We start from the raw sequence: 24,502 nt of genomic DNA on the forward strand, positions 1-24,502 counted from the left end.
TATGATAGGTCGGAATGGGTGCTCCAAATACCACTGGGAGACCTCGCATTCCCAACGCTTGGCTGCGGGAATTGGGCCCTTCCAGGGATAATTCGCAGCTCGGCCCCCTCCCCCAAGAGAGGCAGTCAGGATCGTTGAAAACCAATAATTTATCAAAACGCGTGTGTATGCGGAGGAGGGTGTCGCGACAGACAAGGCAGCGGTGGGCGGGAGCACAGGGAAGAGACAGTGCCGGGAGGGTGGGGGCGGCAACCTGCTGCGGGCGGGCGGTGCGGGCGGTGCAGCTAAACATTCTTGCCACGCAGGCGCAGCTCATGGCGCCGCAGGTGGTTGTAGAGCGACTGCACATAGGTGAAGACGCACTTGGGGTCGGGCTTCTTGCCCATGATCATCATGTCCTCCACCTCCACCAAGGGCACGCAGTCCACCAGCATCCTGCAGGGAGCGGGTACCGGGATTCTTGTCAGCACCAGCCCACATTTTGTGATGCCCCTCTACGCGAGGTCTTTTCATTGCTGCAGCCTATTGGTCTTTCATAAACTCTACTGTTCATCGATTGGGCAAAAAGCCTTCCTGGAGCGCAAGAAGCCCTGGTCCCACCAGCCCAATCCCAGAGATAACACTACCCATATTACACTAGGCAGGTAGAGGAGATTGAGGGATGGGGATGGGGACAGAGCCTGTCCCACCCCAAACAGGTTGTGGGTCTCTTTTACCAGCCCTTCAGAACTGGGGAGTTCCTGACTCGAGACCTTTAAGTCTCCTGCTCACCCTCACTAACACACTCGAGTGGTAAAAGCCTCTGAGCTGGGCCATTGCACACAGAGGGGTGTCATTATTGACAAATCATTTCATGGCTAGGATTTTTGGGCCCTGATAATTTTCTGTCAGCTTCCTGATCTGGTACTTACTGTCAAGCAGCCTAAGGATTCTCTTATCCATGCTCCAGGGATAACCCTGCTGCTGGAAAGGGAGGCCAAGAAGTGTGTGTGTATGTACATGCATGTGCACTTGTGTGTGGTGAGTGTCGGTGGGGGTTCTTCCTCCTCCTGCCTCAGTAGTGGAGATTGAGCCCAGGGATGCTTTATCACTGAACTACCATCCCAGGCCTTTATTTATTCATTTATTTTAAATTTTGCTAAGTTGCCCAGGATGGCCTCAAACTACAATCCTTCTGCCTTAGCCTCCCAAGTTGCTGGGATTATAGGCGTGCACCATCACACCCAGCGAGTGTGTGTGTGTGGGGGGGTTCTTGCACCCTAATCATCTGCCTTGGGTAGAGAAGGGGGCACAAATGAGGGTACCAACCAATACCAATGGACTATCTACAACATGCTCAGAGTTGAGCTGGACCATCCTTCAGAGTGCAAGTTGCACTTTACAGATAGGGAAACTGAGTCACAGACCAGAGGAGTTGTTTGCTTAGGGGTCAGGGCTGCCCCTTGTTTGTTGCAAGCCTCACAGCAGATGTAGGGCTGGACCTCACTAGGCACCTGAGTAAAGCCCTATTTTCCCTATTGCAGGAGCCCTTTCTGTGCTCTGGGGTGAATAGGTTGTGACTACGATGCAACTGACAACTCCAGAGCTGTCTCTGGCTCTATTTCCCCCTCTCTCCCAAAGCAAGGCCTTTCCTGCCTTATTTCCTCCCATCTGCCATGTGTGGCACATAGTAAGCACTTGGTCAACGTTGCTGAATAAGTTTGCTTTGGCAGGGAAGCCATGGGAAGGATTGATCCTGTTTCCAAGACATAAGACAACCCAAGACCACCTCCCGTCTTGTACGTTTGCAGACACACTCAGGCCAATTCTCAGCTCACCTGAGACTCTTTTAAGGAAGAAGCCCGGGAGGCAGAAAACCTGTTTCAGTCCAGATTATACCCTAAATCATCTGTGAATACTAGATAAGGCCTTGACCTGTTCTGTGACTTTGTTTTCTCCTCTTTATGACAGTACAGCCTTTCCCTACCTCATTTCAGATCTTGAAAACACTTAAAGATGAGTGAAAGGTTCCTGGCTCTGCTGCTGATGTGCTATGTGCCCTTAGGGTCATCCCTGTCCCACATGGGGCTTGTTTCCCCAGCTGCACCATGGAACAGAAGCAGCCTCTTCTCTGAAGCTTCTTCCAGCTGGGCTATCTTCCCGGGGATCCTGGCCTCCCTCCCCCAACCTGGAGCCCCCTCCCGCCCCTGGTGCCTTCCCTGGAGACCTTATAAAGCCATTGTTTACACTGGGGTGCACGGCTTAGGGCTCAGGCTGCCCCAGTGACAGGCCAAACACCAGGCAACTGGGGCAACAGCATAGCTGAGTCACACTTTCCAACTGGATCAGGCTGCAGTAGGCCCCTCTCCCTCCAGGCTGGCCTGCTGGGCAGCAGTTCCCAAGTCCATATATGACCTGGAGACAGCATCAAGCCCATCTTCCTCTTACCTGCACCTGAGTATGTATGTGCATATGTGGGCTGCCCTCCACAATGACTGCAAACCCGAAAGGGCCTCTCTGAGTGTACTCTATTGGCTTTCTCCCTGACTCATTACTTCAGGCAATCCCTTTGCTCTCTCTGGTTTTACTTCTGTCTACAAAATGGATAGGAAAACAGTGGTGGGACACAGAAAAGAGCCACTAAATGGGGAATCTGGAGCCCCACTTTCTGACCTCAGCTCGGATTTAAACCCTCACCCCTGGAAACACTCTAAGCCTACCTCTCCCAGCTCTGAGCTCCTATATATAATGAGGCAGTTAATTAGAATCTGAATTTTCTACTGTGGCCCTGAAATAAAATGACAAGAGAGGATATGCCATAGCTAGCTTGGGGAATCCAGGACATTCAGCCAGAAACACCTTCCTGTAATTGGCCCTATTCCCAAACTTCACACCTTGGAGTACTCCACCAACTCTTCAGGATCCACACTGACCCTCCTGCTTCCTTGCAGATCAGGAAGCCTGTACCCTGCACTTTTTATACTGGTCTCAGCATTTAGTCCATCTCAGGCCTCATTTGAGGATTGTTCTAGAATACTGACTTGCCTACAACTATCCTTCCTCAGTTCAGAAATCTTTTAGGACTCTTCTTGTCCTCAGGAAGAAGTTCAAATTCCTGCCTGTGGCCCTTTCCTCCATCCTTACATTCAGACTCAAGCTCCCTTCCTTCTGGGGTGTGCCATCCTCTCCATCTCTCTCACCCCACCCCCTCTGCCGGAAACTTTCTCCCTTCTTTAGCCTGAAATTGTTGTACAAATCCAAACTTATTTTGCACTTTGGTCAGAAAGTCATTCTGGGCCTGCAGCCTGGATCAGGAGCCTCCCTTGGGTTTTCCCCATCATAATTCCACTCACCTGGGTCATTACTGACTATGAATAATGGTTTCACCTGCTAGGCCCTGAACTATCAAAGATAGGATCCTGTCTGCACCCTCTGCCTTTTATAAGGGCCCTCCAACATTCCCCAATGCCCCATCCACCTCCCGGGCCCCACTCTGAGCCCTGATGAGCAGATTCCAGTTGAAACACGGCAGGTGGGAGAGGCGGCGTTTCTCACCGTGGGGCCCCAAGCAGGGGTTAGGACTTTTTGGTTTTTACCAGCCCCTTCTGGACCAGACAGCGGTAGAACTCCTGGATGTACGTGTACACGCACTTCCAGTCAGGCTCTCGAAGCCGCACCATGTCCTCTGTATCCAGAAGCTGCGGGCAGTCCGCATGGGTCCTGGGGAGGGTAGGGGGCCGGGAAGGGGCAAGGGGCAAGGGCCCAGTTGGGGAAGAGGGGGAAGAGGCCAAGAAGAGAGAAGGGAGAACAGAGAGACACACACATACACACACACATAGAGACATGAGTTCAGTTTCATTCTTGGTGCTGCAGTCTGCCAGCCCCCCGCATGCCCCCTCCCAATTGTGGACGTGCCGCTCACTACCCATCACTAATGGTGTGCAATGCAGACAGGGGTGGGGGGGCAAAACCAGTCACAGGTGCAGAGAACTCTTGGGGCAAGCGGGAACGCAGGGTGGGGGGGCAATGGCTTGGCGCCATGGTCAGAGAGGAGGGCTGTGCCCCAGGGAGTGGGGGTGAGGGAGGCGTGAGAGGAGGTGGAGGGAGGAGGAGGAAGAAATCTGGTGGGAACCAGAAAGAGAAGGAAAGAGACGGAAAGATGGAGGAGGGTGCTGAGAGTGAAGTGAGCAGAAGGGGCAACGATTCCAAAGTGGAGGGCTTGCTGATGTCCTATATAAGTCTTTGGCAGCACCTATATAGGCTGCACGGGCACGGTGCCCGGGCCAGGAGCCTCCTTTTGGAATCTCCAGCCAGGACCCCGTGGGAGCAGGAAGCTCTGGTGATAGTGGGAAGAGAGGAGGACAGAGAAAGGGAGAAAGGAGGGAGAAGGGGTAGAAGGAGGAGGGAGGGAATATGGACAAGGCCACCTGGAGGGCTTTGGCCTGGGCTGGTAGGTGGACCTGTAGCTCCTTCCTTCCGACGGGCACCTGGCACACTCAGGAGCAGGTGGGTAGGGGCAGAGGAGGAAGGGGACTTTCTGGGGAAGGGGATCTCAGCCACAGACCCACAGTGTGGCTGGCCAGCTCCAGAGGGTCTTGAGTCAGCTGAGCCCAGCTGACACCAGCAGGGCTGGGACCCACACTTACTCAGCAGATGAGAAGGCCACCTCGAAGTTCTGGCGCCTGTTCTGTGGGCTAAGCTGCCCATAGTCGAAAGCCTCAGGGAAGAAGTTGTGCACTAGGGCACAGAAGGCCATTCCATCACTCCAGCTGGAGGAGAAGTTCTGGATGTCCACATGCTATGGGAGGTAGAAGGACTGGTCAGGACCCTGGGGGCAATTCCTCCATGCCCACTATCCTTCAGTGTTTTGGCACTCCAGATCTAGGCTCAATAGCTTGCTCAGGTCTGCACAACAGGTGAGTACTCAGAACACAAGCCTCTTCCAACCCAGTCTGTTTACTCCCATGTCTGTGATTTAGGGGGATGGAGCTATGGAGAGGCCCAGTGCCACCCAGCTAAGGCAGTGGTCATGCCTCCATCACTCCTTTCCTCACTTGGAGAAATTTACCCAACACTCTCCACAGTGCAACAGGGTGAAGGCTTCAAGAGTTGGGTTGGGCCCTGAGCCATGCCCACCCAGCAAGGGGCTCTCATTAGGCCCTGCTACTTAATCCTTATTCTGGGATCTAGGACATGTCATGTGTCCTCTCTCTCAGATCCTCACTGCAGAAGGCTTTCCATATTCACTGCTAGAAGCTGTGGAAACTCAGAGGGGAGTGAGTTTTCTAAAGAAGGAGGTGATAAGCTGGGGTCTGAGGAGGCTGCTGGGCTCACCTCATAGCCACGGGTCTTGGCTCGGCACCAGTCTAGCAACATCTGCTTGATGCTGTTGGCATTGGGGACACCAAAGCTGGTGGAGCGTTGCACAGCTGCACGAGGTCCGCCAGGGCTGCTGTGGGAGCCATGTTGGAGCAAGGTCACAAGGCTATAGGTCACCACCTTGGTGGACCCACCTGACAGACCCCCAGGCCCTGTTTTCTATGATGTTCAGACCCTTCCCATCACAGTTCATTCCTGTTCTACCTGCCCCCTGGACCCGCCCATCCCCCCCAACATGTGGTCACCAAGCCCAACTTCCACTTCCCAACCCTGGCCCTCTGCTGCTCACCCCGTGGCACCTTCTTTCTCCAACTTCTCAATCATGGCCTTGCGTGCTTGGGAAGCTGATGTCTTGGGCAGACTCTGTGCTTTCATCAGCTCTTTCTTCTTTTCTGCCTGTCGTTTCTCCAGTGCGGCCAGGCTGCCAGGCCGCGGGCTGGCCTGATCCTCGCGGTCAAAGATGCTGGAGGGTTGAATGGGGTGGCAAATTATGGAGCTGGAAGAGGGTCACATTGAGCCTCTGCCACTGCTTGCTGAGGAATGGATCTTATTGTGTACCAGGATCTCCCATACTGCCGTATCTCTACCACCTGCAATTCCAACCAGTGAGGGAGCAGCATTCTTTTTTTTTTTAATATCATTTTTTACTGTTGTTTATTTATTTATTTTTTTATGTGGTGATGGGAATTGAACTCAGGGCCTCATGCATGCTAGGCAGGTGCTTTACCACTGAGCTATCTCCCCAGCCCAGAAGCAACATTCTTTTTTTTTTTTTTTTTTTGGTGATGCTGGAGATTGAACCCAGGGCCTTGTGCATGCAAGGCAAGCACTCTACCAACTGAGCTCTTCAAACACCCATTTTACAGAGTACATGGTGGCTCAAAAATAGGAAGATGGGAGCCAGGGTCTTTTGATCAGACTTGGCTCCCAGGAATTACCTGAGAAGATTCATTATTTTATCAAGTTATAGGCCCATTCAGAATCTGGGCATTATCAAGTAATAAAAATTATCATATAATAATAATAATGCCAAAAATAATAGCTCATGTCCCTTGAGCCTTTTCTGTGTGCTACTTTATTTATTTATTTATTTATTTATTCATTCATTCATTCATTCATTCATTCATTCAGTGCTGGGGATAGAACCGAGGGTCTTCTTTATGCTAGACAAGTATTCTGCTTTTAGATTACATACTCAGCCTTCCTATGTACCATTTTAAGTTTAACAAAGGGAGAAAAGGACACATGCTATTACCAATTAAGATGAAGAAACTGAGGACCTTGGCAGCACTTTGCCTAAGATTTCAGAGGGAATTCAGAGCTGGAACTTGAATGCAGAGAGACAGAGATGCAGGTTTGATTCAGAGTCCCTGGACTAGATTCTAATCCACTCCCAGTTTTGCCAACTCTGACCTCTTCTGTAACGTGGGAGTTTAGCCACCCACTCACAGAACTAAGGTATAAAGGTGCTCTGTGACCTGGGAGGTAGTTTGTAGACAATGGGAAGTGGCAGTGCCAGGAGGCAGCTCAGCATGATAGGCAGGCTTCTCTGAGGGTTCAATGTTATTGCTGCCACTCAGAGGTGTTGGACTCTAAGCAAACCTCTAGTGTCACAGAACATCTATCTTCCCACCATGGTGTGGCTGAGAATTAAGTGAGACCACAATGCAAGTCTGACTCCCACTTTGTCCCTTCTTGGCTATACACCTATCACCTCACAGCATCTCAGTCTACCCATCTGCAGAATGGGTATGAAGTGAGGTACCCTGTGGCACTGATTCCTCTGTGGTATGGGACACACCAAGCTCACCTGCCCATTTTCTTGGATGAAGAGGAGGAAGAGGAGAAAGTTTTGGTTTGCACTGTGGTACTACCACTGCCATCTGCAAAAAATGAAGAATACAGTGAGGTGAGAGGCCCCGGGTGGAATATCAAGAGACAGGAAGATGGTGATAACCACAGGTAGAAAAGAGAAAGTGAGAGCACAGCTGAAGATGGACAGTGCTTGAGGAAGAGCCTGAGGCGGTGAGGAGACGAGGAGACGAGGAGGCAAGTGGTAGGCACAGAGCCACATTAGGCAGCCTTACTCTCCGAGCGCCTCACAAAGCTTGACTCCACTGTGGTGGTGCGGGCTGTCCGTGTGCCATCATCTGGAGAGGTAGATGAGAGGAAGGGTATTAGAGGCACAGGAGTTCAGTGGGGGGATTTATTCCCACCCTGAACCCCAAGTCCCACTCGGTCCCTTACTGGAGTGGACTAGCCGCTCAGTCTTGGTAACAGTGCTGACAGTTGAACCATCGGCTGCACGTTGACTGTGCCTTGTGGTGGTCTCTGTGGCTGTGTTGCTTCGGGCCTCCCCTGGTCGGGCCCGTGCCTCCTGCAGCCGCCGTTCCCGCTCCTTTTCCCTCTGGTCTGGGTTGGGGATGTCCCATGCATACCCCGAAGGGCCACCCAGTGCCCACACGGCACATGTGCACAGGCACACAGGGCACACAAAATGGAGTGGAGGGTAGCTTGTTAGAAACAATAATGACACAGTCTAAATCTACAGGGGCCTCTCTAGGAGTAGCTGGGGTGGGAGGGCAGCTGTAACTTGGCAGGGAGTGGGGTATGAATTGGGGGGAGTGGACTCAGGCAGAAACTAGGGAATACAGAATAACTGATCTCAAAAGCATATTTTGGATCCAAGAAAGAAGTTTCTATAGGAATACACAGCTGAGTCAGAAGGGAGCATCTAAATTAGAGAGGGAGTAGCTGACTAAACAGTCTGACTGGGCCATCAATTTGTTGTAGGTGGGGAAAAGAGCAGCTGAAGGAAGGATTATCTAGGTCCAGGGAGAGAGTGATTGGAGGCATTTGAGAAGCAATATGATCCAGGAAAAAAGTAACTGGGAAGGAGCTATTGAAGGGGGTTAACTGGGCCTAAAAAAGAACTAGATAAGTGGGGATAGAGGCTGGGTGGCCGTCAGTAGGCCCTGGAGGAAGCAGCTAGATTTAGAAGAGGAGTAATTGAAACTATCTGGAGAAGTAAGGAATTTAGAATCTGAGGCAAAGAATAGCTGTGTTCAGTGAGGAGTAACAGGGAGAGAAAGTAGATTTGTTCAGGAAAGGGGAAGCTGGATGGAGGCAGAGACTAAGGTGGCTGTCACTGGACCTCTGGGAGAGAGAAACAGCTCAGGGAAAGAGTATCTGGATTCAGGGAAATAGTTTTTTTTATTTTTATTTTTTGGCAGTGCTGGGGATTGAACCCAGGGCCTTGTGCATGCAAGGCAAGCACTCTACCAACTGAGCTATATTCCCAACCCCTCAGGGAAATATTGACTGTACTTAGAGAAACAACTGGATCCAAGGAAGGTATGGCTGAGGGAGGGAGTTACTGGGTCTAGGAAGGAGAAGGGATGCTGAATGGAATGGCCAGGGGCAAAAAGCAGCTAGGGAAGGGATCAGTCAAATCCAGGGGAAGAAAGCAAGGGAACAGCTGGGTCTAGAAAAGGCGAAGCTGGGTAGGGTAGTTATATAAGCTTGAGCATCCATAAATGGACCCCAGAGTGAGGGAAGCAGGTGGGGAATAGAGTAGCTGGATCTAGGGTAGGAAACCTGACTCTCTACCTCTCTTCCTTTGTCGGAGCTCCCGGAGTGCAGCCCTGATGAGCTTCCGTTCCTCAAAATCTGTGGCCTGATCCAGCTGCAAATAAAGGTGTCATTGTCTACTGGCACGTTCCCACCTACTACCAACCCCTAACCCACCAGATCTATTATACCATCTTATCAAGGACTCCTTCATCCTCAATGGCCATCAGATCCTCGGCACTCAAAGGACTCCGCCCTTCTGGTGCTTTGTCTACCCGAGTCTGCTCAGCTCCATTGGCTGTTTCCACTGCGGCAGAAGGGGGCTCCGCTGGTTCTGGCTCCATCTTTGGGGTAGGGGAAAGCATGGCCTTTAAGTAAGGATGAAACTCACAATGTCCACAGTGGTCAGAGGGCCATATCCTAGGGTTGCTGGCACAGCCTTGGAAATAATCAGTAGTCTGCCAGTCTGCCTGCTCCAGGATGGCCATGGTGGTGTCAGACTCATTGAAGAGAAACTAGTAGTTTTGGTGTATGCTTTCCCACATATCCATAATCATATTAAACCCAAGTGGTAGTGGCATAATAATGATTTCTATTCAATAACAAGCATTTGTATAAACACTAGGGATTTTATTATCCCTATTCAACAGAAGGGAAAACTGAGGCTCAGGGCAGCTGAAAGATTTACAGTCCTTCTATAAATGTGATGCGACCTGGGATCTGAGATAAAGATAGTATAACTTCTGAACTTGAGTTCCTTTTGCTGTTTTATTTCCAGCCCTTTCCCAGGACAGTTCTTTTGCATCCTGCAGCTCCTGAGACCTGGGACACTGGGTCAGTACCCAGGCGGCACATATCCCATCTTCCTTTGCTAAGGGGGTTGATCAGGGCCTGCAGACTCCTAACAAGGTATCTGACTGGGGCTGCTCTAAGCCAAGACCTCACTGAAGTTCTCTTCTGAATCCCTCCTCCCACTATCCCACCCTTGCTAGAAACCATCCTTTAAGGGCCTCCAGCCCCGAACTAACTCCCACTCTTCCCAAGACATCTCCTTATTATTGAAGTCAAGGCCCCAGCCCAACTAATACAGTTTCTCCCTATCTGGCAGGGCCTCTCTATCTGCCATAATGGTAAGGAGAGCTGAGGTGGCAGCTGTTTCAGGGAGGCTCAGCCTGGCTGGAGTGTGGGGGTTGGGGTGGGGCTGGGCCATGGCCATGCCAGGGGATGCCAGGGCAGCTTCGGAGAGCATATGCCTCAGGGTAAATCTGGTGCCCTCTTGTCCTAATCTTGGAGCACTATTATCCTGGTCTCCTGTATAGATAGGTAAACTGAGGCTCAGAGGAGGTGATAGCACACCTAAGGTCACTTAGCAGAGGCAGGACCTACCTCAAAACCACCCACTCCCACCAGCTGAGAGGGACTTACAAGACTGCTGCTGTGGGTGGGGCCGGCAGAGGAGCAGCGGCGGGTGCTGAAGGCAGGTGGGTGGGCCACTGGGGTCCCGGCATCCTCAGCTGCCTGGAAGAGGGCCTCGGGGTCGGCGGCAGCCAGGAGCAGTTCACTGGGCTCCAGCTCAGGCTCAAGATCCGGCACAAGTGGGACCCCCAGCCGAAGGCTCAACACTTCCACCTGCCTGCTCAAGGCATCCAACCGCAGGCTCAGTGCCGCTGTCTCAGCCCGCAACTCTTCAGCTGTCTGGGCCACAGGCTCCATGGCGGCTACAGCTGCCTCAGCTGCCTGGGTCACTGCCGCCCGGCCTGCCTCAGCCACCGCCTGCAGCTCCTCCAAAGCCTGGCCCAACCGTTCCTCGAGGGCTGCAGACATCTCAGGCCCAGGCCCTGGTACCCCCGGCATAGTGCGGGATAAAACTCTAAGGGGTGTAATGGTGGGACAGTAGCAGGGACTGCTCTCTATGGCTGGCAGAATCAGAGTCTTTGCTGCTGAGGGCGAAGGCAAGGGCAGCAGGCCTGCCCCTCCCCTGCTGGCCTCCCAGCTCACCACCAGCCAGCTGGAGCTGCAGCCCAAATAGAAACCTATTCTGGGCTCCTCTGTAGTGGGGACAATGGGGGAGGGGTGGCCTGTCCAAGTAGGCTGACCGCCAGGCCTGGCCCTGGCCCCACACAGATCACAGACCACAAGCACAGCAAGGCTGCATGTGTTCTGAAGGATTAATGAGACCAGGATCCCATGCCTCACAGATGAGGAAACTGAGGCAGGGAGCAGGGAATAGGGCTATTCGAACCACCATATACATTAACTGTAAGGATCTATTTGCTAGACTCTAGAGCCAATATGCCTTTGCCCTCATGCAATTCCATTTTAGAAATCCTTGGACAGATGGGGAAAATGGAGGCACAAGAAGACTGGACTTTGAGCAACCTGCTATAACAACTGTAATAAGTATTACAGCCCTGAGATAAATGGACCCTAGCCTGCCCATGGTGTTCAGATCCAATCACAAATTTTAAGCAAGTGCATTACAGATATGCTATCTGTTCCCCTATATGGGGAAACTGAGGTGAGTTGGCAGTGCAAGATCCAACTATCACCATAGCATCTTCTATCCACTCAAGGGTCTCAGCTACAACCACTCCCTCCTGACATCCCACCCCAATTTCTTAGCAGACAACACTGGTCTTGATGTTGGACAAAGATGAATTATTGTCTTGACTCTTTCCCTGTCATTTCTGAGAAGACACAGAGCTGGCTATAGCCATCTCACCTCAACCAAAGCCCCATCCAATTTCTGGTTAGGCATACAGGGTATTACCTGGGCAGCTGGGTGGCCTGCTGAGGATCCCTTCCCCAAATGAACTCCTAGCCAGTTGATCCCAGGCTTAGGAATGAATAATGAAAGGATGCAGTGTATTCAGTTCCCGTGGCACCTGCTAGGTTGCTGCTTCGCCGACTGGTGCCCACTCCCCCTCCTGTCTGTCCCCCATCAATGCTTCTGCCCAACCCCCACAGGGAGGTTGACGCAGATGCTAATCACTAATCTCTAATCTTCTAATGGGTCAGGCTGATCTTGGATCAGCTCATGAGCAGCTCTACACCTCAGGACTGATGTCTAGTGTTGGGTGGGAACAGGGTCACTGGGCTGTCACAGAAAGGGGGGCAAAGACCTAACATCCTCTCTGAGCCTCAGTTTTCCTATCTGTTCATTAGGAATGAAATCAACAAATTCTGGACTAAAGACCAGAGTTCAGCAAGTAGGAAGCTTAAGATCAGTATTAAATGAGCTTCTGGTATGCCTGGTGGCTGATACACTAGAATTTGGTCTTAGCTTGGTCACCAACTGGCTAATGAATCTGCTGTAACAACTGTAACAACTTTCCTTCTCTGAGCCTCAGTTTCTAGGTATGTATAGAGGGGAAAGAGAGAAAACCTGCAATTCCTATGACCTTAAGCAGTTTGACATGATGGATGGTGAGCTGGTGGGATGAAGAAGAGCTCACCTTAATGCTGCAGCCTCCTCGGCTACCAGGGGAAGAGTGGCTGAAGGTGGTGACATGAGTAACACTGCCCAAGCGCGACAGGGTCCCAGGGCTGCTGACATGGGTGATGGTGCTCTTAGCCCCACTGCTGGTGCTGAGGAGCGTGGAGGGCGCACGCAGCCCCAGTGTCAGTTCTGGGTAGGGAGAAGGGCTGCTGTCAGGAACTGGTGGGATGATGGTTGTGCCAACCAAGGTTGGTGGCGCTCTTGTTCCCAGTGCACCCCTTGGAGATACCCTGAGCCTTGGCCACAGCATCTGTCCTCTGTGCAGAGCTGGGTAACTTCAGGCACTCACCCCCAGTAGTGGGGAGATGGTGGGGAGGCCTACCTGCCCTCTGGTTGCCTGTGGGCAGCAGCACCCGGCCTGTGGAGGCCTGGCCACGGCCATCCTTGATCTCGATGGTGAATGTAGTCTTCATACTGCTCCCTGGCTCAGCAATACCGACGGCCACGGGCAGCTGGGTACTGGGTTCCTCTGAACAGGCCACAGGCCCCCCTGCTCTGTTTTCAAGGGACCTGGCAGCCAAGCTCCGCCCCCTTGGGCCCTCCTCTTGGGGGCAGCTCCGAAGCTGGGCCAGGGGCTGGGCTGTTCCTCTTTGCTTGAACTGGGAGGAGGTGTCACTGGGGCCCTGAGAGGAGGAGCTGTTAGAGGAGGCAGCAGGGGTGGTGCTGATGAAGGAGGGGCCCAGGAGCTTTGTGGGAGTCGGGGAACCTAAAGCTGCCCGGGGTGGGCCATCCTGGAGCCTGGCAGCTGTAGGAGAATTGGATGTGAGCTTGCGAACGCGGTCTCTCACAGAGCCAGCCCGCTGGAATGGAGAAGGTCCGCTGGCAAGGGGAGTGGACTCTAGAAAGAACAGGAGGGCTGTTAGTGGCTAAATGGGACAGGGACTTCCCAGATCCTGGGGTGCTGAGAATAGGTAGTACCTTGGTTCTGGGCTGGCTGGTGGGGGCTCAGCACAGATACGGAGCGTTGGCAGGGCTGGGGGCTAGCCAGATCTGGCAGGTTCAGGAGTAGGTGGCAGCCATGCCCGGGAAGAGAAAGAAGAGTGAATTGGAGGGGATCCATTTCTTATATTCCCCTCCTCTACATCTCCCTAGCCTCTCAACCCCTTTGTATACCCCAAACTTCCCCACCCCCTCCTGTATCATCCAGTGCTAAGGCCTTCCTACTCAGCCACATCTCTCCCATAGGCAGTCACTTCCCTTGCCTCCTACCCTGACCCCAGGGTGACTTGGGACACTTCTGGGGGCCAGGGCTAAACCTGAGCTAGAGGAATGGTGTCTAGATCCTCCCTACTGATGGGGATAGGGGACAGCCCCCCTGGCCAGCACTGCCCATGGCTCTGGCTGGGAGATGGGCGCACTCCCTTATTGGGAAAAAGAATGTGCCTGAGGCCCGTTGCCTTTCAAGGCTGCAGGGAGGCCTCTGGCCATGGGTGGCAGGGGTGGGCCTGGCCAGGGGCGGGGACACCTCAGGGGCAGTCAGGGATTGCCTAAACCTGAGGAGGCTGCAGCTATCCAGGCATCAGTGCATTCTACAGTCAGGGAAAGGGAGTCTGGGGCAGGGAAAGGCAGATGCCTGTAGCTATCCCTGATGGAACCCTCACCTGCTCTTTTTGTATTGGAAGGACCTCTGGTGGGGCTCTGGGTGGCAGGAGGCTTTGTGGGCCCAGGCAGGAGCTGCAAGGAGACATGATATAAGCAGGGCTGATTCCAGATGGATCTCATTTGCTTGGCATCCCATTCCTGTTCCAGACTCACCTTGGTGACCACCTGCTCCTCAGTGCTGAGGGTGGCTGGCGACTCGGGGGAATCAGGTCTAGGGGTTCCCGAAGAGCTAGGAGGTGGCTCAGGACTGCCTGGAGCCTCGGCAGCAGGGCATTGGGTTCCAGCAGGCTCCAGTGAAGGCTCAGGAGAAGCAGTGGTAGGTGAACTGTTGGGTGAGGCTGATGAGCTAGGTGTGCCCCCAGGTGGGGCTCTCAGCAGGAGTGTCACTGTGGTTATATCCTGGCTGGTCCCTTCGGGAGTTGGGGTTGGCTCTGGGACCTCTGCCTGTTGCTCCTGTTCTTTGACTTCTGATACCTGTGGGGGACCCATAGGATTCAACCAAGATTTTCCTACCTTGAGTGCTATCCCCACCCATGGAGGGCAAGGCTGGCAGGTGCCCAAGGCAAGGGCATAAAAGTAGAGGAGCTGAGCATGGCTTCCTGTGGAACCTGCACAAGAATGGGGCTATCTCTGATCCTTACTTTCTAGTCTCTTGGCATTGCCTAGCCAAAGGTGGTTCAGAGAGGACCAGATCCTAATGTCAGTGGTTGGAAATGGCAGAAGACCTGTTGGGGATTCCTGGCCCTAATAGATCCCTGGAGCAAAGGCCCTTGACCCTCACTCAGCCTATTTAATCAGTGAATAGGTAGAGAAACCTGCCCGGACCAGTGACCCAGCGGCCTCTGCTGGTCATTTAGGGAATCTACACGGCCTGACTTTACCAGCACTCCTGGAGAACAGATAGCTCTGACTCTGAACAGTATTCCAACAGTTTGCTGGAATCTGACACGCAGGCCCTGGGTGAATCAAGGTAAGGATGCAGGCTGTCTGGAGGGTAAGGGGCAGCCTGGGATGGGTTTAAGGAGGGGAGGTAACATCACCAGGGTCAGGTTTGCATTTCTGTGAGATCCCTCTGGCTGCTAGGTGCAGGCTGGATGGCAGGAATGGGGTTAGAAAGTAGGAGTGAAGGTAGGAGAGGACCTATGTATCAATAAAAATGGTAATGGGGAAGGGGCAGAAACTTGGGAGCAGTGTAGACAGGTTGGCTTTGAGAGGAAGGCCTGGATAGAAACAAAGTCTGGTGTAGAGGACACGTGGCTGGAATTTGCCTGAGAGAATGGGCAGAGGCCTGAGAGCTCCAGTGTCTGCAAACACAGCCTGGGGTCCTCCCTTAACAGTCAAATACCAGTGTAGCAGACAAACAGGAGCTCTGTAATGTTGGCATCTGTGGGCACAAGACACTGAGCCTCCCTTCTACCATGGCCGTGCGCCTTACCTTATGCTGTTCCAGCCTGTATGCTGCCCGCCCCTTGCTGTCTTCTCCGGAGCCACTGTTGGAATGCCTGCTGTACAACCTCCCAGCCACAGTGGCGGCTGGAAGGGCAGAGGCAAGTGTCAGGCGAGTGGCTGGGAGGTGCTGTAGGCAGCACACAGCAGGGCAGCGGTGGAGCCAGGAAAGGGCACATACCCTCAATCTCCTGAGCCCGTACACGGCGGATGGCAGCTCGGATCAGCTTGCGTTCCTCGTACTCACCAGCACCTCGCAGCTGAGAATGAGAGGCAGGTCATGGGTTTTAGGCTGGAGAGTCAAGGTGCTTCACCTGCCCTGTCCCAGTCCTATCCCCATCCCCTGCCCTGGGCCATACCAGTGTGGTCAACTCCTCCACATCATTCATAGACTCCAGCCGCCCTGCCAGTCGTGTGAGGGCAGCCTGCTGTTCGGCTTCCCGCTGCTGAGAGCTGCAAAGATATTATGACTGTAGCTATCATTGCCAAGGCCAGGTCATGGAGGATGTGGGCTAAAGGGAGGGTCAGGACAGGGTACCCAGAACCTTGACAGTGGGATATGTAGCTGCCTATGCAGACTCTCTGGCCATACAGTGATACACAAATGCCCCTGGATGTGGGAACTAATACCACACACTCAGACATGCTGTCCACACCAGTGTGGCTAGGACATCACCATAAATATATAGTCCATGATGATACACATACCTGTATTCACACCTTCCTATACACAAGTTGAGCCCTGGTGCATTCTTCCCTTCCCACATGCATTTCCAATGCAACCCCCACCCCGAACCCTGCCACTCACTGCAGCCAGTTCTCCTTGTTGTCCTGCCGCTCTGCACGGAAGCGTTTAGATGCCAGAGCCTCCTCTTCACGTTCCAGCTCCTGCCGCTGCAGCTCCCGGATGGCTGAGCGGATCCTTCGCCTCTCTGCCAGATCTGCTGTGACCTCTAGCTGCAAGGGTAGGTGTGGGTGAGGGTCATTTTGGCAATCAGGGATGGAAGGCTGGCACCAACTGCCCACGGCTCTGCCTATGGCACAATGAATGGCCTGTCTCTACTCTATCAGTTCCAAGCCATTCACGTGCCTGACCACCCACCCAGGGCAGAGGTCTCAGGGGGAGCCCCAGCTCACAGCACCAAGGATCCTGGGCAGCCTGCTGTGCATTGTGGTTCACAGAGCACCCACTGTAAATGAGCTGCCCACCTGTGTCAGGTGCCAAGCAGCCAAGCACCCCTCCCTGTTATTTGACTTCTGAGAGCCTTTCATCAAAACCCCAAAACTAGGGAGCAGCTACAGAAGAGCAGTCATTCCTGTGAGTCATTAAAAAACAGTCCCTAGAGGGAAGGGTGATTTAGGTAGCTGGAGAACCCCTGTGAGCAAGGGAGACTCCCATAGTTCAGTCCCAGAGCAACATAGCCTTGCTGATTGACAGATGGAGAAACAGGGGTACGGGCTCAGGAATCCTAGCTACCTGTCTGACTGGGGGCTATTTTTCCCCCTCATTGTCCTAGTCCTAGATACCATTGAAGGAGCCAGAACCCAGAGAGGGAAGGCAAGCTCCACAGAGAGATAAGGCAACTGGCCCTAGGGGTTACCCAGAATCCTAGAGAGGGTGTCTATGGAATACAGGTGCTCCCACCAGTTTTTCAGCCCTATAGCTCTTGACCAGGTCCAGAAAAGGACATCTTCTCTGAGCTAGCTAATTCTTGTGGTTCCTCTGCACCACCTGATAGAGGCCCCATCCCAGGGATCATGTGTAGTTCAAGGGAGGAGGCTGGCCCATAGCCCCAGGAAGAAAGTGGCAAAAAGAAGGCAAAAGGCTTCAGTGTGGGGTCTGATAGCCAGATAGGAGCAAGCAAAGGCAGGTGATTCTTTTTTTTTTTTTTAAGAGCGAGAGAGAGAGAATTTTTATATATATTTTTAGTTTTCAGCAGACACAACATCTTTGTTTGTATGTGGTGCTGAGGATCGAACCTGGGCGGCACACATGCCAGGCTTGAGCCACATCCCCAGCCCTCAGGTGATTCTTTTATCCCTATCCCCCAAACCAATTAGGGGATAGAGCCAAGGAAGCCTCTTTCCTTCTCCTTTTTAGCCTCCCCCTTTATCATTTCTTTCTGCTCAGTAGGGGAGCAGGGTGGCTGGGGTGTGGTTGAGCTGGAGATAGATAGGTTTCAGCAGGGAGTGTGGGCTGGCCCAACTCAGCCATGAGCCAATTCATCCTAGACTAAATAATGGGGAGAGCCTTGGGGGATAGAGCCCTCCAGGTTCCACATTCATGAGGAGGTATGGGAGGGTCTAAGCCTCAGTCTAGTCTTGGAGGGGTGGTGAGGGGCACACCCCTTAATCTCTCTGTATTTTTGTTTCCTTATTTGCTGGATAAAACAATGGCCCTCACCTCAGGGCAGAGGATAGGGATGGAGCAGTGATTCAGTTCTCCCCTGCATGTGCAATAAGCAGATGCAGTAATTATCACCCCCCCTTTGTTCTAGCCAATTAGGAGGGAGAGAGAAGAGAGGGTAAATGTGAGAGATAGGACATGTGTATTGAGAATCTGTGTGTCAGACATGGTAATAAGCCCTCACTGTCCTCACCTCACAAATATCCTAGATACATTGTTATTCCCATCTGACAAAAGAGGAAACAGGTTGAGAAAGAAGTGATTTGCTTACCTGAGTCAGAATTTGAACCCAGGGCCTGCCCCAGATTGTGACAACTGTGATGCTAGGGTCTGTGGGTCATGGTGGAGAATCTACAGGGCCCTGGCACTGTATTTTGGGGATCCCTTTAACTTGGAGACCCCTTTAGAGATTCGTAAGCCTGAGGGGCCTATTATAGCAAAGGGAGGGAGAATGAGAATGATGGGGGACCTTCGTGATAGTAAGTTCAGCTCCTGCTACTCAGAAGATAAACAGTCCAGAGTGACTAGCCCTTTGTCTTCTGGGTCCCCATTTCCAATGAGCTGGGCTCTAGAGATGGGGTGTTTGTCCCCCAAAAGACTGATGTGGTAACTTGGACACTTCTGCAAGCCTTGGGTGCCTCAGCGTCCCCATCCAGAAACTGGAAACTTCTCTCTAATTCCCCCAAGTGGGTGGGGTAGGGCTAAGGGATGGAACTCATTCCACTGGTCACTCCCTGGCATGACCCTTCCCTTTGGGCCTGTGGGCAAAGGTTGGCCCAGTGTCCACAGTGTCTCTGTTGTATGGCTTGTGTTCCCCACCCTCTCAGGCACAACCGCTGTGTGTGGAGGGGGCTGAGGGAAGGAGGGAAGGAAGTACAAAGAGTCATTGTCCACCAGGGGGAAGGGGAAGGAGATGGGGCGGGTTTCCGAAACTGCCCAGTGAAATTCTCCCGGGAGGAAAGAGGGTGCTTCCTCCTCTGCAAGGAGGGGCGCGCGGGGGGGTGTGCTCCCGGTACTTTCTGCTTTCCTTGCTGGGGTCGTCTGACAGGCCCAGCGTCTCTCTGTTCCTCATTCTCCCCACCTGCAAAACCCAGGAGATTCTCCAGGCATTTGCTTAATCCCAAGGCCCCAGTTTCCCACCCGGGACCCGCTAGCAGTGGAGCGACGTCTCGCCAGGGGGTGCTGTATGTCCAGAAGCTCCAGAAGCGCCTTTGCGCGTAGGGCCCGCCCCCGCGTCTCCCAACCGCGTCGCGCTAGGCGCCTAGGGGGGAACCAGACAGGAAGCCCCTCGCCGCCGCCGGCTTTAATGTCCCCTTCTACAGAGAGGAAACAGAGGTTCACAGAAACTAAGCTGCTTCCTCAGGTCACCCAGCAAGGGTATTAAGAGTGCGAACCCAGGACCGAGGCGGAGGGCGTCCGGCATGTGGCCGAGGGGCACGCAGGACACATGTCCTCAGACGCCCCCATTCCGTGCAGCCCACCGCCAGGTCCTCAGGAATGTGCGAGAGCCGAGGCCGGAAGCAGCTGCCCAGGTCCCCGAGTTGGTTGGGGTTCAGGGCGGACGGAGCTAGCCCGACTTTCCCTTATAAGGCCCGGCCCCGCGGGGAGGAGCCCGGCTCGGGACGCCCCGGTTCCTGCCACGAGGACGGCGAGGGCCGGGCCCTGCCGGAGCACGGGGCGGGACTCTCCCGCAGCCGGTTGCAGAAATGGCGGGCGCCCGGGCGGTGGAGGAACTGGTCTCAGGGTGGGAAAGACCTTTGGCAGCAACATGGTTCTGAGACAAGGGGCGGGGTTTCGTTTGTCCTCTCCCAGGGAGGGTACTGAGTGACTTCCATCACTGCTTCCAGTGCCCAAACCTCACATGAAAGTGGGAGCTGGCGGCTTGAAAACCCTGAGCCTCAATGCGGACCCCTAGAGATGGGGATTCGCGGGAACCAGGCCTGGCTTTCCTCTGTTTGCAGCGCTCTGACTCCGCTACTCCCATTAAGACTCTGACTTCCTGAGGAGAGGAGAGCTGACCAGTAGCCACCTTTAAAAACCAAATCCCTGCCCTTCCAGGCTGCTCATAATAGTGGCGACTGGTGGCAGCAGACGCTCAGAGAGAGTCTAAGGCACTGGTCTGAGGACTCACAGGCATAGTGCCTTGGGGAGATCGCAGCAGTTAGACTGTGTGCTGGGTAGCTGGCCTAGCTGGGTCCTTCCATCTTCTGCCTTCAGGGTACTCCCTGAAGTACGGGGGTGGAGTGGGTCATTTGTCTTCTCCTAGGAAAAGTAAATCTTTAATTTTCTCCTCTGGACAAGGGTCAGAGACTAGGGGGTGGGACTCCAGCTCTTCCCCAAGGTATACCTGCCTGGCTCTCTGGTGGTCATGTCACTTCCTTGCTATGTCCCCCCACAGCCTTTCTGTACATAGGGGTAGGAAGAAACTGGGAAAGGGGATGGTGGGGACCCATTCTGCCTCCATCCCAAGATCTGGGCCCACACCTCATTTCACCCCTATGCCAATCCAAGGACCTAGATTTTGTGGTCATATACACTTCCTCCGCCCCCCCCCCCATTATACAGGTAAAGAAATTGAGACACTGAAAAATGACGGACCAGAAGTCAGACAGAACTCATAGGGGTCCACAAAGCTTGTTTCTGTCTCATTTATTCTTCCAGCCTTGACTCTCCCAGGGTTCTTTGTCCCCCATAAACCTCTTTGGGGTTTGGATCTTGGTACGGCTTCTAACTGCATTCTTTTGGGCAGGTGACTTCACCTCTCTGAGTGTGCTGGCTCTTGGAATTACTGTGACTATTCTGTGAGATGATATATTGAGCACCTAGCCTGCCTCACACTGTGCCTTGACATTATTAATCATTGCTGCTACTTTTGTTATACAGCTTTCAGGGGTAGGCACTGTCCAGGCTGTTGTTTAGCAGAGGCAGATCCAGCCTGCCCACATCTGTGACTGCACATGGGCAAGTCCTCAGTAGTTACTGTTTAAACAGGTGGTGGCAAGGGGGGTGGTGCTGGGAGGGACCAGGTTTTAACACCTGGCACACACAGCACATGCCACAGGGGCCTTTGCATCAGCCACATGGAACCAGCTTGGCCTTGTTCCCTTGACCCCTCCCCCCCATCTCTTCTTGTTAGTTGAGAGGTAGCTTTGACTGATCCTGCTTCTCTAGCCTAGTGTGCCTACCCCACAGTGGGGGTCATGGGGCCACTTACCAGTTTCCGGAGGGCTCCTTCATCCAGCCCAGCTAAGGCCTCGTCTGCCATCTCACTGGCTCTTGGCTCTGTCTGTCACCTCCTGGTGAGCTCCCCAGTGCCTATAGCACTTGACACCCGCTCAGAGAATTCTGCAGAGGACAGACATGAGTTAGGCCTCTTGGGGCTGCTAGAAAACCATAGGCACTTAGGCCCTGTGCCTCGGTTTCCCTCTAACCTGTGACCATCCATTGCTGTCCTATTCTTGCTATCCCATCCTGTGTTGTGCCTTCTGGCTGGGAGTTGCCCTCTACCCTAGTGTGGTTTCTGGAAAACCCACCAAACCAAGAATAGGCATCCCTGTCCCAGCCCTGCCAGCTCATCTGCCAGTGGCGCAGGCTGGGTCCTCATCCCATTTAAGTCTTAAACAGGGAGGGCAGGGACTTGGATTGACAAGCCTGAGTCCAGCAAGGCCCACCCAAACTGGATGCACCACCAGGGGGTGCACACCAGTCTCCACAGTTTCCTGCCCCACCCTCCCATCCCCACAGCCTGCCCAACCTCCACCCACTGCACAAACTCAGCTTCTGGCTGTGGGTTGGGTCTTGATGCCACCATCATTCTCAATCCCCCAAGTACAGGAGCTGCGAAACTGTGTCTTCCAACTCTTGAGAGTCAGCCCTTAGGGCACACAATTCTCCACTCCTCTCATCCCCCTGATGCCAACTGTCCTGACCTTTTGAAGCCAAGGATACAAGCACCCAGCTCCTTCTGGCAGTCACATACTTAAACAATTCATTTTCCAGCTGAGAGTGCCTTCAGAAGCTGATTCACCCAAACTCTGGACTTCAGGCAAACTGAGAGGATCAGAGAGGGCCAGGGATTTGTTCCAGGGAAAAGGAAGAACCCAAAGATTCAAAGGACAGGAAAGGATACAATAAAAATCTTCGTCACTTACAGCTTCTGAAGCACTCTTCCAAAGTGCCCCCAGGAGCCCAAGGCACTCCCTCTTGCCCCATCACTACCCATCAAAATGGACCCCTAAATCATGATCCAGGGTCCTAGCCCAATTCTCCTTCATCTTGTAGCGCTAATATCTGTCTTTCTGGAAATCAGGAGCCCATGGCCTAGCACACCTGGGTGCTTAGTTAATATATGGTGACTGAAAGAGTCCCATGTTTTCCACCCCCTCCTCCACTTGTTGATTCATCCCTCAACCATCCCCTTCCCCTCTCCAGAACAGTCACTTAGCTAGTCACCCCATCTGGTGAATGTGTCTCAGGAAGTCCTAAGTGGGGTTTGTCACACCTGCTTGCTCAGGTCACTGCTTGCTTTTCCCATCCTTGTTCAGACAGGTGTCAACTTTGCAACCCTTGCCTGCGAGGGTCCTTGCCTCTTCTCTACGTACTTTGTCTGAGATACCCTCCCACCCCAAGAGGATCACACAGTGGTCACCAGCCTTAGGTTCCATGAACATTCGGTTTCCTCATGTTTTTTTTTTTTTTTCCCTGGGGCAGGGGGTCCCTACTGTCTTATTTAGGACACCCAAGTGTCTGTGAGAAGTCTTTTCCTTCTTAGAAATTCCTGCTGCTTCCCCTCATTAGTCCCACGGATTCTTATCACACAGTCTGGGGACCCTGGAGACTGAGGGGCCTCAAGTTTGTAGGCGCTTCCTCAAGGTATCTCCCATCCCCCATAGACTATAGTTCCTGAGGGTCGAGGACCTCTTGGAGGTATGAGGGCGTCTTCCTCCACGGCTCAAAACCTTCTCCTTTACTTGGAGCTCGCGTGATTGGGTGGGTTCCCACATACGGAGTTCCAGAGCTCCTGTCCAGATATCCGGGTTCTACCCTCTAGACCCGTCGGGGGTCCTGGAGCCGCCCTGAGGCCCGCCCACCTACCTTTCAGTCCAGACCGTCTGTGTGGGGCGGCCTCGGGTTAGCTCGCTCCAGACTCAACAGATGGATTATAGACCGTCCGGCGGGAGGCGCCGCAACCCGGGATGCCAGACTCGCCCGGCAACCGTCCTCTGGACTCTGCTGGAGTGGTCCGTCCAGCCGCGCCAGCAGCCTCACTGGCTCCTCCCCACCCTAACGCAGCAGCCAATTCTCTGTCGGGTCCCGCCCACCCTTGTGCCCCATTGGGGAAATTCAATTTGACAGCCACGCCCTAAAGTCCCGCCCTTCGCGGGCCAGTGGTGTTGGGTACTGCAGTCTTGGAGCTAGTGGCTGGTCGGGTGGGCATCTCTAAGTTAGGTGTAAAGCTCTATGCCAAAGTCGAGAAGGGTGCCTCAAGCCGGGGTAAGTGGCCTGGAATCATACAATTCTCAGAGCCATCAGTGCAGTTCTTCTCCGCCCTTCTCTTTGTTCGTGAGATCACGTCCCCTCCCTCGACTCCACCTACTCCTCGCGTCGATGCTCAAGCTCTGCCGCCGCCTCCAGGCCGCTTTTGGGACACCTGGTCTGGGCCACCTCAGAGCAGGGATTGAGTGACCAGCAGCACCTTGACCCCGTGTTGGACTGCCTGGGACCATCTCAGATGGAGCAGGATCAATCACACAGCATGTCTTCCCCCGCGCACATACCTTTGCACAGATACCCTCAACTAGCGTGCTTCTCCCAAGCCCTTATAGGATCTGCCTCTTGGAGCGCCAGAGTCCTAAACAGGGAATATGGACTCTAGACTCTCGTTCAACAAATGGAGGAAATTAAGGCTCAGAGAGAGCCAACATTTCCAAGAGCAAACAAAAAGTCAGCCAGACTCATTCTATTCCACATGCTGGTGTCCCTGGAACCTGCTACCCCAACTATTCTCCTTGGGGACCAAAAAGGGTGGAGACTGGGAACATGGAGTCTGAATTACTTGCCATTAAATAAAAAAGTATAAAAATATAATTCATTTGTTCTGTACTTGTCATGCACCAGGTACATAATCCCTGCAACAACCAAATGATACCAGAATCATTGTCCCATTATACAGATGAAGACAACCCATAGGTAGTGTAGCTGTGATTCATACTTAATACCTTCTGAGTCTAACACCTTCTGAGTCTAGTGCTTCTAAGCAGTAGAACGTAGGATTGTGGGAAGTTGGAAGTTGGCTCCAGTTGCCCCAGAAGAACCTGGATTCAAATGCTATGCTACAGCAACTCCCCCCCACACACACACACATATTTAAGGAGAGATCTAGTATACACTTTCTTTTCCATGTTTTTTCATTTCATCCCCCAAACCCTGTGAAATAGTTTTACACATTGGAAAATCAAGGCACAGAGAAGAAAGCCATCTTCCAATCACCCTGGAGCAGGGGTAAATAGAGAACAATTTGGCAGATAAAGTTTGAGGTCCTCAGGTGTCTCTACTTGGCCTAGGACCCATGTTATTTCCTGAAGGAGTGTGTATGTCCTCCAAAGCCAACTCTGTTGTAC

The 24,502-nt window shown here is 53.1% G+C and overlaps 1 protein-coding gene and 1 non-coding gene across 10 annotated transcripts; both read right to left on the minus strand.

Annotated features, from left to right (window-relative positions):
* Window positions 1–131: 131 nt before the first annotated feature.
* Smtn (smoothelin) lies at window positions 132–23,134 on the minus strand. Of its 9 annotated transcripts, XM_078039587.1 has the most exons (22): window positions 22,977–23,134; window positions 21,097–21,227; window positions 16,284–16,432; window positions 15,835–15,928; window positions 15,657–15,735; window positions 15,465–15,562; window positions 14,183–14,503; window positions 14,029–14,101; window positions 13,346–13,417; window positions 12,750–13,265; window positions 12,384–12,556; window positions 10,354–10,446; window positions 9,120–9,272; window positions 8,968–9,043; window positions 7,606–7,770; window positions 7,446–7,508; window positions 7,169–7,241; window positions 5,648–5,821; window positions 5,314–5,431; window positions 4,626–4,777; window positions 3,535–3,699; window positions 214–435 (listed from the first exon to the last, which is right to left on the minus strand). In XM_078039587.1, exons 2-21 carry the CDS (start codon window positions 21,145–21,147, stop codon window positions 3,555–3,557), a joined length of 2,838 nt encoding a protein of 945 aa, XP_077895713.1. In that variant the 5' UTR covers window positions 21,148–21,227; window positions 22,977–23,134; the 3' UTR covers window positions 214–435; window positions 3,535–3,554. The 9 variants fall into 9 exon arrangements, with proteins under 9 accessions (XP_077895712.1, XP_077895710.1, XP_077895714.1 ...); XM_078039586.1 differs by lacking the exon at window positions 3,535–3,699 and having other exon boundaries at window positions 132–435; window positions 5,314–5,428; XM_078039584.1 differs by lacking the exon at window positions 3,535–3,699 and having other exon boundaries at window positions 132–435.
* Trnaa-ugc (transfer RNA alanine (anticodon UGC)) lies at window positions 8,586–8,658 on the minus strand. Its single transcript has one exon. It is a non-coding gene; the product is annotated as a tRNA-Ala (tRNA).
* Window positions 23,135–24,502: the final 1,368 nt, after the last annotated feature.

The sequence above is a fragment of the Ictidomys tridecemlineatus genome, chromosome 2 (assembly GCF_052094955.1).
Source record: "Ictidomys tridecemlineatus isolate mIctTri1 chromosome 2, mIctTri1.hap1, whole genome shotgun sequence".
Taxonomy (NCBI): domain Eukaryota; kingdom Metazoa; phylum Chordata; class Mammalia; order Rodentia; family Sciuridae; genus Ictidomys; species Ictidomys tridecemlineatus.